General features: G+C 40.7%; 1 protein-coding gene across 1 annotated transcript in view; it reads right to left on the bottom strand.

The window, feature by feature from the left end:
• Positions 1-7,033: 7,033 nt before the first annotated feature.
• GALM (galactose mutarotase) overlaps positions 7,034-14,355 on the bottom strand; it is a 59,496-nt gene continuing 52,174 nt past the window's right edge. Inside the window, exons 6-7 of the mRNA XM_066378452.1 lie at positions 8,028-8,202; positions 7,034-7,240 (exon numbers count right to left, since the gene is read on the bottom strand). Of these exons, the coding sequence (XP_066234549.1) occupies positions 7,163-7,240; positions 8,028-8,202 (253 nt within the window). The 3' untranslated portion in view covers positions 7,034-7,162. The remainder of the gene's footprint in view (positions 7,241-8,027; positions 8,203-14,355) is intronic.

Raw genomic sequence — 14,355 nt, forward strand, 5'->3', positions numbered from 1 at the left:
CCATGTGGTACAGGGCTATCAAGCTCGTTGAATTTTATCAATCTTGTGTTGAAAATGGTGTCACAGCATAGGTGTGGGTTTTTTTTTTCTTATTTATTAAACTGTAAAATACATATTTCTTGCCTACTCTGGAAAATTTCCAAGTGTTCAAAAATCTGGTTTAGGTATTTTGCTCTCAACACACTGAACTTCTTCAATGGTGGGACACCTATTGATACTGTAATCGCCTGTTTACTCTGTAGGTATGCCACCCCAAGACACACTGTGACAGCAGGTACCCAGCCTTGTTTCAGTTCCTCAGTGCCTAGCACTTAATTAGTACTTAAATATTTGGTGAATAATAAGTGAGTTAATGGATGGATGAATGAATGAATTTGAATCTATTAAACCAAGCACATAAAATTTTAACCTCTTATGTGAGAACTTTATAATCACCATTTCAATTCAAATCCCACATTTCACATTTTCCTTTTAGTCCCTTATAAGACTGATTTCTGTCAGAATCTACCTGCAGATAATTGGGATCCTTTGGCTGCAATTTGCAATGCCCATCTCTCCTCCAAGTTGAGTGCAAAGTGTTTCTCTCCATGTCTGGGTTAAATTAGAGAGTTCTCAGAAAGGGTGTGGAAGATTTCTGTGCAGAAAGTTCTCTGCAGAAAAGGGTGCAGACTTACTATGCAAAGCTGTTTAGCCCAGGTGAGTCAGCCTAACCTATGTAAAGAAGGTCAAGTCATTGAACTAACAGGGTCCATTTCTTATGTCTTATCAGCTGCCTAAGGTTACATTGTCCACCTCTAGATTCCCTGACTGAAGGGAATTTTAGTGACTAAAGCTTGAAGGTGGCTGGATGTGATCCAATACAAAGACTTAATTTTTATTTTGGATTGTAACATATCTTCAGGAAATCTGAATTCTAGAAGATGAATCCTTTCACTGCCAAGGATAAAACTGGCTATAAGGAAAGTATGTATGGCAGAGGTCAAGGCAGATGGGCCAGTTTATCAGGAGGACAATCACCAGAGTTCTTGGGTGCCTGTAACAAGAAGTACTGCTTCCCTTGCCTAAGGGTGAATATGTTGCACCTTATGTTTCCATTCTTTCCGAGTGCTGGCTATTTGTTAGACCAGGATGCAGGAAATTAGGGCCTCCACGTCAAATGTCGCCTACTGCTGTTTCTTACAGCTTATGAGCAAAGATGATTTTTACATTTTTAAGTGGTTGAAAACATGATAATACTTCAAGACATGAGAATTAAGAGAAATTCAAATTTCAGCGTCCATAAAGTTTTATGGGAACACAGTCATGCTCAGTGACCTATTGTCTGATTTTCTGATACAATGACAAGAGTTGAACAATCATGAACTACTGAGTCTCACAGAGCTTAAAACATTCTGGCATCTTTACAGAAAATGTTTGCCAACTCCTGGTTTAGACATTATACCTTGAACTGTTTACCATCTTCAAAATAATTATCTAGGAAGATATTTGGTGCCAGGATTATTGATGGGGTTTTGCAGGGCCTTACCAAGATGTATTTTTGGTCTGGGAAGATTGTTTCTGTGTGACTCATTCTTGAAATGCTTCAGGAAGCTAGGGAGCAAATTCTAGCTGAACACATTTATGTAATATTGGTGAATGTTATGAGATAATAACGAGGAAAGCTTTTACTCTGGGGCATTAGTTCTCATTCGTAGTTATATATTAGGATCCAAGGAGCTTTAAAACCTAATGAAACCAAAATTGAACTTAAAGCCCGGTATTAAAATCCAGAAAACTCCCTTGGTGATTCTAACATGCAACCAGAATTGAAAACTGCTGTAGGAGATAATGTTAGGCAGGGTAGCCTCGTTCACTGGTCATTGGATGGATTAGCCTGGCTTATTGCTATTATTATAAGGTGGCAGCACACATATATTAATCAAAGCAGGGTTCTGTTAAGTATTCTTTAGGTTTTTCTGATCCTTTCTTTAACCAAATGACCTTATCCTGGAATGGAACCTTTCTATAAAAAAGGCACAAACTGCATTTTACTTTCAATTAGTACCAGTAGAGTTCACTAGCACAGAGAAGTATTCATCTAAAAAAAAAATTGTTCTGTTCAGGAAATTTGAAGCAATATTGACCAGAGCTATTGTGTTATGCCCAACACCAATGACTCCAGGCATGGCCTCTGCTCACAGTTAATGCGTCAAAGCATCCAAGGCTGTATTAGATGCGTGTATCATATAATTGTTGTATCATTGGATGTGTTGATATTTTCATCATTATAAAATATCTGTCTAGTAATATATCTTTGTGTATGTGTGTGTGATAGAGGCATGGGGAGAGGGGAAGATAGAGACAGGAGAGAGATTGAGAACCATCAACTCTTTCTTGTAGCACTTAGTTGTTCATTGATTGCTTTCTCATATGTGCCTTGACTGGGGCTACAGCAGAGCATGTGACCCCTTGCTCAAGCCAGCAACCTTGGGCTTCAAGCCAGCGACCTTTGGGCTCAAGCCAGCGACCATGCAGTCATGTCTATGTTCCCACACTCAAGCCAATGACCCTGTGCTCAAACTGGTGAACCCGCACTCAAACCAGCGACCTTTGGATTTCAAACTGGGTCCTCTGCATTCCAGTCCGACACTCTATCCACTGTGCCATCACCTGGTCAGGCCCAAATTATGTTTTGAAATATTTTTCTGTCCCTTTTTCTCCACACTTTTTAGACTCCCTATATACGTATGCTGATGTCCACACATCTTAGAGGCTCTTTTCCATTTTCTTCAGTCTCTTTTCTTGCTTTTTTAAATTGAAGAATTTCTTTTATTCAGTCTTCAAGTGTTTAAAAAAATGTATTTATTGATTTTAGAGAGAAACAGACAGAAACATCAATCTGTTTGTGTATGTGTTTTTACCTGGGATTGAACCCACAGCCTTTGTCTTTTGGATTGAGTTTCTAACCAATTAAGCTATCCTGCCAGGGCTGCCTTCAAGTTCTTATTCTTTCTTCTGCCATCTTAAACCTGTTTCTGAGCTTCTCAGAAACAAGTGAAGAAGTGAACTTTTCATTTTTTGTTGTACATTTCAACCTCAGAATTTCACTTTTTTTAAAAATAATCTCGATTTAGTGTTTTGGTTATTATTTATTTAAATCTTGTGAATTTAAAAAACTATTTACTTACTGATTTTAGAGAATGGGAGAGAGAGACATTGATCTGTTCCTGTACGTTGCCTGACCAGGGGTCGAACCAACCTTTGCATATTGGGATGGTGCTCTAACCTACTGAGCCACCCAGGGCTCTTGTGTTTATTTGTAAGCTCAGCATTCTGGGGGTTTGCCCTGTGTCTGCATGGTTCAGTGGTCAGCCATTAACTGGACAGAAACACCTCAACCTGGTCAGGTTTTTTCCATCTGATCATGGATATGTGTGTAGTTAGAGAGTGAACTCAGTGTTCAGGCTGTTTTCATCTGTCTTGGCTTTTATTTTTTGCTGAGCCCCTCTTAATTTTCTCTGCTCATACATGTGGCCTCAGAGTTGGCCAGGAATGTGTGAATAGCTTGTATCCACTCTGGTCTCTTCTATGCATGTGCACAGCCCCTGATTACCCCGAATATGTTTGCTCCAATCATGACTGCAACCTCAGGCTACTTACTAGAGGCATTGGCCCGTTGTGTTTGCATAGCACTGAGATCATTACTTCCATTGTATTGATAAAGTTTTTGGATATAAGTATCACCCACCAAACTGAGTGAGCCATTCCCCCTCCCCATCAGCCGCAGAACCTGCTGGTCCTCATGTTCTGTTTTGCCCTGGGAGAAGCTCCACAGTGACCGAGCTGGGAAAGTAAGGAGAATGGGAGCAGTCGCAGGCAGGACACCACAGTGTCCCATTGTTCCTACCCAAAGGTCAGTAATTTTTCAAACACAAACACGTCTCATATTGTTGTGTGATTATGGTCAGTTTCCAGAGCACCAAAATTGTTTTGTCAGATTTTTCCCCAGCATTATAGTTGCGTTATTGAAGAGGGGATTTGCTGAGCATTTTACTTACTTATAGCTGAAATGCTACCCAAAGCACCTGAGACTTTAATTATGATTTGGGTAATTGGATTGGAGAAGTTGGAACTTAGGGGGAGAATATAAATACCTTGACTGAAAAAGGGGTGCATGCCTGTCACAACTGTCCAAATAGCCCATTGCGAACTGGTGATCCAATTGTTTAAAATGGTTATGACTAATATTGGAACTTGTCTAAGGAACTGGGTATATGGTGTACATTCCTCCTGTCTTCTGGTAGTCTTGTATTATTTCATGTTCTACTTTTCACAAACTATTCATTTATGCATTGACACCAACTTCCTTTTTGTCTGCTGAGGTTGCACTGTCATTGGTCACCTAACAGTCAAGAATTCAACCTCCATCAACCTTCATGCCATCTTAGTTTAGTCTTTACAGCAATGTTTGTGCAGTTATTTAATATTGCATCTTACCTTGTTAGGCAAAATGAGTGGAAACTGTAAAAAATTAATATCCTACTGGTAATGAAATGATAAGAACTTAATGTCCAATGAATTAGAAACAATTCAGATTATACAGATCAAGGATTATACAGATCATTGAGCTTAATCAATGATATGTTCACCTGTGCAGGATTAGAACTCAGAATAATAAAGCACTAATCTGGTTGTGGGTAGGGCTGTGTAGTAAGTAAGGCTTGGACTCCTAGGAGCCTGGAGACTTATTCTTGGAGGGAAGTGTATGTTTCATTTTAGTGGATAATTGCATTTATTGTTTAGGTATAAAAAAGGAATATTTATCTTTTAAAAGTACTACTTTGAACACTACTGATATCTCATTTACAAAGTATTTCTTTAAAATACTCTTCATTAGCTTTGCTTACTTAGGACATTGTTATTTGAATCAAGACTCGTTGTAGGGCATGCTTGTAATATTATAAGCACTAGATATTTGCATTTTCAATAAGATTTTAATACTGTAGTATGTTTTCATATTAAATTCCATGTTTTTTTTCACCACCTCATGTGAATGAAGTGTCCGGTTAGACCAGGAGTCTCAAACTCAACTCAGCATGTGGGCCGCAGAGCAAGATCACAGCCGTTCGGCGGGCCGCACTAGGTCTACAAAAGGCAACTGTTATGCAACACTTTTCTCACTGCAGTTGAAAACAAAAAAAATCAGTACAACAAGCACAATCGTACATGCAGTTTACTCAGTGTCACAAAATGACCAGAAACTGTAGTTCACTTCACAATTGCTGTTAACTAAGCTAATATCTAGCTAGGATGCTAGAGAAATGAAAAATACAAGTAGGCCCCTAGGCTTACTTAATTTTATCCAAAATATTTTGAACTTCGTGGATTAGTCTGCGGGCCGCACAAAATTGTTTGGCGGGCCGCATGCGGCCCGCGGGCCGCGAGTTTGAGACCCCTGGGTTAGACTGTAAAATTGTTTCTTGCTGACACCTTCAGTGATTTTACCATAAAATTCTACAATTATGCTCACATGTCTCATAACTATGTAGTGTCATTTCTCAAGAACATCAAAGTTCTCTTTTATGTGTGTTTCATGAAAAAGAATGGACTAGTCACCACTACAAATGATCAGTTTCTCAAAAATTTTACTAAAGACCCATGCTTCACAGATTTAAAGTGAAGAAACTGGGAGTTTTGGGAAGGTATTTTTTTCTTTTTTTTTTATTTCAACTGATTGCTAATATATGAAAGATAACATTTGTTTAAAAAAACACTAACCCAAACCCATCACTGATGATTCAACTCTTCAGGAAAAGAGGGAGCCCCAGCCTCATATACACAACACAACATCTGTTCCAGGTGCAATGTGCGACCCCCAGGTAAGGTCCTCTCTGCACACACAGGTCCTGACTCCAGTGGCTTCCTTTCTTCCAAACCTTGGTTGGGCTAGGGCTTTCCAAGTTAACTTCAAAGGCACAGAATCATAATTCCAGATTCTTGTACTTTTATTTATTTAAGTCTAATGCACCGCTGTCCTAAGAAAGCTTTGATTCTTGTACTTTAAGTCACACCACTTCTAAGGCTCAGAGATAGTTAATTAAACTCATGCTAATGCTTTTCATAAAAGTGAATATGGGAAGAAAGGCTAGCTCTAACAGATAAGGGTCAGACCCTGCTTTGCCCATGAGTGGACCCTGGAAATGCTCTGGCAGATGGAAGGGGAAGTAAAGAAGGGACTTGAATTCACATGGCCTTACCTCAAGTCCTGGCTGACACTCCTGGGCTGTGTGCCTTTAAGTGGGCCATTTACCTTCCTTTTTTTTTAGTGAGAGGAGGGGAGGCAGAGACACTCCTGCATAAGCTCTACCATGATCCACCCTACAAACTCACTAGGGGGGGTGATGCTCTGCCCATGTGAGGCCCTTACTCTGTTGCAACCAGAGCCATTTTTTAGCACCGGAAGCCATGGAGCCATCCTCAGTGCCCAGGACTAGTTTGCTCCAATTGAGACATGGCTGCAGGAGGAGAGGAGGATGAGAGAGAGAGAGAGAGAGACAGACAGACACAGAGAGATAGACAGAGAGAGAGATGGGCACTTCTCCTTTGTGCCTGGGCCGGGAGTTGAGAACAGGCCATCCACATGCTGGGCAGATGCTCTACCACAGCCAACCAGCCACGACCATCATTTTACCTTCCTTAAAACTCAACTTCCTCACTTAATTATATACTGCCTTATCAAGGGGAAAGGTCCATCTGCCAGCATGTGGAAAGAACTAATGTGATCTCTGAAAACTCCAAAGTGATGCTCAAGGTGGTTTGAGGAAAAGGAAGAAGTAAAGGAATGAGAGAGTAAGCTCAAAGAGGGGGTGAAAAGTAGAAAAGAAAGTGGCGGGGTGGAGAGATGAAGCCAACAGAGCATGGGGGTCCATGTGCCATTTCTGGGCTAGGGTTAGTGATTGGATGATGAGTGGTACTTGGGTCCTCCTGACTACACAGAGACCTGGAGCCAGTCATTGGAAAGGAAATGAATATTCAGACTCGTTATAATGACAGCTATTATTTGTATGGTTTTAATTCACAGGATCACTTTTAAAGCTTCTAAATCTTTATCTCACCACTGAGTAGACCAGCTTCTGAAGGGGCTCACAGCCTGGCCCCAGAGCAGGTTGTGTCGTACACTTCCTTAAGCCACAGAAAACTTGAACCAAGTGGTGTGGTCATACTCCTCACCAGGCCTCAGCAGCACAGGAGGGAAGTGGGACTGTGAAGGGGGAAAAACACAGGTTACACCTTGCCAGCCAGGTTGCACCCATACCCAGGATGGCTTCTAGTCTGGTCTTTAGATCAGCTCTGTGAACCAGATGGCAATGGAGGCCCTGTTTTGAATTTGAGCCAGAATGAAAATCAACTACATCACTAAGCACAGTTGGTCATAGCCAGACTATCACGAAGGAAGCAGTGTGTTGACATATTCTGGTGCAAGCTGCAAGTGTCTTATCCTTGGAGGGTGCTTTTCAGAACATTACTCTAGGGAACAGCTAGAAAAGAAAGTTACTAGGAAGCAAATAGGAAGAGAAGATATGAAGGCTTATCTTAAATGTGTGGTTGCAGAAAATGAGTAGGTATTGATGAGAAACAAACGGAATAAAAGCTTTGAAGGTACAAAACAAGATATTTTTAATTTTTTTTTAAATTTATTTATTCATTTTAGAGGAGAGAGAGAAAGAGGGGAGGAGCAGGAAGCATCAACTCCCATATGTGCCTTGACCAGGCAAGTCCAGGGTTTCGAACCGGCGACCTCAGCATTTCCAGGTCAACGCTTTATCCACTGCGCCACCACAGGTCAGGCCCAAAACAAGATATTTTAAAAAATGTCTCAGTGCTATGTTAGTAACTTGGCTAAGTGTTTCCTGTGTGTATCATGACTTGGAGAAGAGAACACACTTGGACTTTTGAATCATACAAACCAGACTTGAGAGTGATAACCTCTGTCATACAGTGTGACCTTGGACACACCACCACTCTAACAGGCCAACCTGTCACTTTACCTGATTGACTGCATCAGGCCAGTGCTGGGTCTCGAGGCAGAAACCAGAATGCTTGGGATAGACTGCTCCATTCTTGCCCTTCAGGGTTCCATCCAGGAAGTTGCCCGTGTAAAATTGGACCCCAGGCTGGGTGGTGTGTACTTCCAGTACCCGCCCACTTCCAGCATGACGAACCCTGGGGAAAAAGCCAAACCATATATAGGTTCAGGGCAGAAAAAATAGCCAGAGAAAAGCAGAGCTCAGAAGCAGCTTGGAGACAGAAATCAAACCCAGTCACAGAGCCAGGACTAGATATATGGAGGAGACAAATGTAAGAAGAGCATCATGGGAAATTCTGGCAGCCTCCTAGGTAAGGCATTCGCAGGTGGTTTTGAAGATCCTCTGTAGCAATGTCTCACTCTGATTTTAGTTTTTTTGGGGAAGGACTAAACAGACGGTGTGTGTGTGTGTGTGTGTGTGTGTGTGTGTGTGTGTGTGTGTGTGTGTGTGTGTGTGTTTGGGGCAGCCAGGTTGGAAAATGGCAGTTTTAGGGTCCTGGAGGGGCTGGGATTTGCTGGGATTCCTCTTCATAAAGAGCTGGAGCTCTCTGCTCAGCCTGGCAAAACAACCAGCTGGTTTTTGAAAAAAGAGACACTCTCCTTAATTAAATGTCCATATCTCTGGGACTGGCGCATGTGTGCTCTTTAGCCCCTACATCATCTGCTGGGGTTTCTGCAACAACCAGTTTCCTTTTTTTTTTTTTTTTCCCTCAAACCAGGCCTCTACAGAGGTAAGTACCTTCCCGGTCCTGTACTTGGTGTCTAAGGGCTATTGATAAAGAGCCTGGGTCTCACAGTCTCTCTGAGAAGTAAAACATCGCACAGCATGTAGTTAACCAAGTGGTTCAGGGAAAGAGGTTTGAGGGCCAGAACTTGAGTAGTGGAATAGAAAGAAGGCAGGAGGTCTGCGGCTCCAAGGGAAAGAAGGCTGTTTAAGTTCTCTCATAGAGTTTGAATCATTTTCTAGGTGTTACTGATAATCCATTAATTCTACAAATACTTATGGTTGTTTTGCTAGTGCTACCATGGTATTAGGGGATAGGGAGAGGCAGGGATTCACAAAGGTGAGCTGGCAGGAGGGGCTGGGAATTCAGTGAGGAGGGAGTGTGCACACAATGCCTGTCACACCAGGCTGGAGGTGGGAGGGCTGACAGGAGTGGGAAGGGTGAAACCCAAGGTAAAGAAGTACAAAGGGTCTGGAAGGAGGAATTAGGGCTTCTAACAAAAAAGGGGCCTTAAGGAGCAGACAGACATGGTGTGTGGGAGCAAAGGGATGAGATACCAGGCAGGGGCACAGGGATAATGGCATGAGGGTTCAGGATGTGAAATTCTGCAGAGCTCACCTGTGCAACATCAGCTTTGAAAAGACATGGCATGTGGCGTTTGGTCCCTGTAGCATAGTACATGTTTATATGGCCAGAGGAAGAGCTCCTCAAATATTCCAAGATGGCAATGGAGTAGGCAGATGTGCCAGCTGCCGCCTCTCAGGACCAAATTGGACTACAACTCAAATTAGGAACAATCATCATGAAAAACCAACTTTGGACTAAATTAAGAGGAAACTAAAACCAAGGATCACTGAAGAAGCCACACCAAGACTGAAGACTCTGAAAAGACAAGGCAGCTGCAAGAGGTGGTGGCAAAACTGAAAAGTAGAGGCATATCTTTCAGAGCTTGCAGCTTTTATGGAGCTGCTGACAGCCCTAAACAGGAGGAAGCTGATCTGTATAGACAGGTTGACCTCTCCCACACTACCCAGGCAGAGAAATCACCTACACATACAGCAAAAAGAGCAGTAGCAGTAGCTGCTGACAAGTAGCCCACAGCAGATTATAAACAACAGATGAAGACAATCCAATAAGATCTAGAACCAACACACCTGATAGCAGAAGGCAGACAACTTAAACCCTAGACTCAGCTAGCTATTCAAAGAACACACCCAAAGGAGGACTCTATACACAGAAAAAATGGGAAGACAGAGAAATGCAATCCAAATGAATCAACAAGAGAAATTCATAGAAAAAGAACAGAATGAGGCCCTGGCCGGTTGGCTCAGTGGTAGAGCGTCGGCCTGGCGTGCAGAAGTCCTGGGTTTGATTCCTGGCCAGGGCACACAGGAGAAGCGCCCATCTGCTTCTCCACCCCTCCCCCTCTCCTTCCTCTCTGTCTCTCTCTTCCCCTCCCGCAGCCGAGGCTCCCCTGGAGCAAAGATGTCCCAGGCGCTGGGGACGGCTCCTTGGCCTCTGCCCTAGGCGCTAGAGTGGCTCTGGTCGCAACAGAGCGATGCCCCGGAGGGGCAGAGCATCGCCCCCTGGTGGGCAGAGCGTCGCCCCCTGGTGGGCGTGCTGGGTGGATCCTGGTCGGGTGCATGCAGGAGTCTGTCTGACTGTCTCTCTCCATTTCCGGCTTCGGAAAAATACAGAAAAGAAAAAAAAAAAAAAAAAAAGAAAAAGAACAGAATGAGATGGAAGTAACCAAATTACCAGATGCTGAGTTTAAAATAATGATTGTTAGGATGCTCAAGGATCTTAGAGCAACAATGGATGGACATAATGAGCACCTAAATAAAGAGATAGCAAGCATCAAAAAGGACATTGAAATCATAAAGAAGAATCAGTCAGAAATGACAAATATACAATACAATATCAGAAATGAAGACTATACTAGAAAGAATTAACAGCGGCTGGATGAAGCAGAGGATCAAATCAGCAATTTAGAGGACAGATAAACAAAAGCATGGAAGCAGAGCAGCAAAGAGAAAAGAGGCTCAAAAAATCTGAGGAAACTTGCCTGACCTGTGGTAGCGCAGTGGATAAAGCATCAACCTGGAAACACTGAGGTTGCCAGTTCAAAACCCTGGGCTTGCCTGGTCAAGGCACATATGAGAGTTGATGCTACCTGCTCCTCCCCCCTTCTCTCCCTCTCTCTCTCTCCCCTCTCTATAATGAATAAATAAAGTCTTTAAAAAAAAAAAAATCTGAGGAAACTCTAAGAGAGCTCTGTGACAACATGAATAGAAACAACATCTGTATCATAGGGGTTCCTGAAGGAGAAGAGAAAGAACAAGGGATAGAGAACCTGACTGAAGAAATCATACCTGAAAACTTCCCTAAATTTATGAAGGAAAGAGTCACACAAGTTGAAAAAGCACAGAGTCCCATTAAAGAGTAACCCAAGGAGGCCTACACCAAGACACATCAAAATTAAAATACCAAAGTTAAGAGATAAAGGAAGAATACTAAAAGCTGCAAGAGAAAAGAAGTCTATTACCTACAGAGTAGCCCAGAAAAGGATGACATCTGATTTTTCAACAGAAACCCTTGAGGCCAGTTAGAATGGCAAGAAATATTCAAAGTAATGCAAAACAGGAGACTATACTCAAAACTTCTTTATCCAGCAAGGTTATTGTTTAAAATTGAAGGAGAAATAAAAAGCTTCCCAGACAAAAAAAAAAACCCACCCCAAAACAAAGACAAAAAAACAAAACTGAAAGAACTCATTACAACTAGACCAATTCTGCAAGAAATGTTAAGGGGCCTGCTGTAAACAGAGCAAAGGAATAAAAATCTAGAAAATGAGGATTGTAGATTTAAAGAACAAAATGGTAATAAACAACTACATATCAATAATAACCTTAAATGTAAATGGATTAAATGCTCCAATCAAAAGACATAGGGTAGCTGAATGGATAAGAAAACAGGACCCGTTCATATGTTGCCTACAAGAGACTCACCTCAGAACAAAAGATACAGATAGACTGAAAGTGAAGGAATGGAAAAAAGTATTTCATGCAAATGGAAAGGAATAAAAAGCTGGGGTAGCAATACTTATATCTGACAAAATAGACTTTAAAACAAAAGCTATAGTAAGGGATAAAGAAGGTCACTACATAATGATAAAGGAAGCAATCCAACAGAAAGATATAATCATTATAAATATCTATGCTGCTAAAATAGGAGCACCTAAATATATAAAGCAGATTTTGACAGACATAAAGGGAGAGATCAACAGCAATACTATAATAGTAGGGGATTTTAATAACCCACTAGCATCAATGGATAGATCCTCAAGAAAGAAAATAAACAAAAAACCCCACCAGCTTTAAAGGACACACTAGATCAACTGGATTTAATAGATATCTTCAGAACCTTTCACCCTAAAGCAGCAGAATATACATTCCTTTCAAGCACTCATGGTATATTCTCTAGGATAAACCACATGTTAGGACACAAAATGAGTCTCAAATTTAAGAAAATTGAAATCATATCAAGCATCTTCTGTGATCAAATGTCATGAAATTAGAAATCAACTACAATAGAAAAACTGAAAAACATTCAAACACTTGGAGACTAAATAGCATGTTATTAAATAACGACTGGGTTAACAATGAGATCAAGGAAGAAATAAAAAATTTCCTTGAAACAAGTGAAAATGAACATACAACAACTCAAAAATTATGGAACACAGCAAAAACAGTCCTGAGAGGGAAGTTCATAGCATACAGGCATACCTTAAAAAGCAAGAAAAAGCTCAAATAAACAACATAACCCTGCATCTAAAAGAACTATAAAAAGATCAGCAAGTAAAACCCAGAGGAAGTAGAAGGAAGGAAATAATAAAGATCAGAGCAGAAAAAAATGATAGAGGCTAAAAAAAAAAAAAGAAGATCAATGAAACCAAGAGCAGGTTCTATGAAAAAATAAACAAGATTGATGAACATTTAACCAGACACACCAAGCAAAAAAGAGAGACGACTCAAATAAATAAAATTAGAAATGAAGATGGAAAGTAAAAACTGACACAGCAGAAGTACAAGGGATTGTAAGAAAATACTATGAAGAACTGTATGCCAAATAATTAGACAACCTAGGAGAAATGGACAAATTCCTTGAAACATATAATCTTTAAAAAATCAATCTGGGACTTTAGGGTTTTCTATATACAATATCATATCATCTGCAAATAATGATAGTTTTACTTTTCTTTTCCAATTTGTATGCCTTTTATTTCTTCTTCTTGTATGATTGCTGTGGCTAGGACTTCCAGGACTATGTTGAATAAGAGTGGTGAAAGGGGGCACCCCTGCCTTGTTCCTGATCTTAAGGGGATTGCTTTTAATTTTTGCCCATTGAGTATGATGTTGGTTGTGGGTTTGTCATAGAAGGCCTTTATCATGTTGAGGTATGTTCCCTATATTCCCACTTCGCTGAGAGTTTTGGTCATGAATGGGTGCTGGATTTTATCAAATGCTTTTTCTGCATGTATTGAAATTATCATGTGGTTTTTCTCTTTCTTTTTGTTTATGTGATGAATCACATTGATTGATTTGCAAATATTGTACCAGCCTGACTCCCCAGAATAAATCCCACTTAATATCATTATACTGAGTGAAAAAAGTAAATCAGAAAAAAACAAGAAATATATGAATCCATACATAGATGGGACATAAAAATGAGACTCAGAGACATGGACAAGAATGTGATGGTGATGGGGGGGGGCAGAGGGGAAGGGGAGGAGGAAGGAGAGGGAGGGGATAGAGGAGGTGAGGGGCACAAAGAAAACCAGTTAGCAGGTGACGGAAGACAATTTGACTTTGGGTGAGGGGTATACAACATAATCAAATGTCAAAATAATCTGGAGATGTTTTCTCTGAACATATGTACCCTGATTTATCAATGTCACCTCATTAAAATTAATTTTAAAAAATCAATCTGTAAGAATCAGAAAACCTAAACAGACCAATTACAACAAAAGAGATTGAAACAGTTATCAAAAAACTCCCAACAAACAAAAGTCCTGGGCCAGATGGCTTCACAGGCTAATTCTACCAAATATTCAGAGAAGAACTAACTCCTATTCTTCTCAAACTATTTCAAAAAATTCAAGAAGAAGTAAGAATTCCAAGCTCCTTTAATGAGGCAGGCATATTCCTCATTCCAAAACCAGGTGATGACACTACAAAGAAAGAAAACTCTAGGCCAATATCCCTGATGAGCTTAGTTGCTAAAATTCTCAACAAAATATTAGCAAACTCGACCCAGCAACACATGAAAAAAATCATACATCATGATCAAGTGGGATTTATTCTGGGGAGGCAAGGCTGGTACAATATTTGCGTATCAATCAATGTGATTCATCAGATAAACAAAAGGAAGGAGAAAAATCACATGATAATATCAATAAATGTAGAAAAAGCATTTGATAAAATCCAGCACCCATTTATGATCAAAACTCTCAGCAAAGTGGGAATACAGGGAACATACCTCAACATGATAAAGGCCATCTATGAC

Source organism: Saccopteryx leptura, chromosome 3 (genome assembly GCF_036850995.1).
Source record: "Saccopteryx leptura isolate mSacLep1 chromosome 3, mSacLep1_pri_phased_curated, whole genome shotgun sequence".
Classification (NCBI taxonomy): domain Eukaryota; kingdom Metazoa; phylum Chordata; class Mammalia; order Chiroptera; family Emballonuridae; genus Saccopteryx; species Saccopteryx leptura.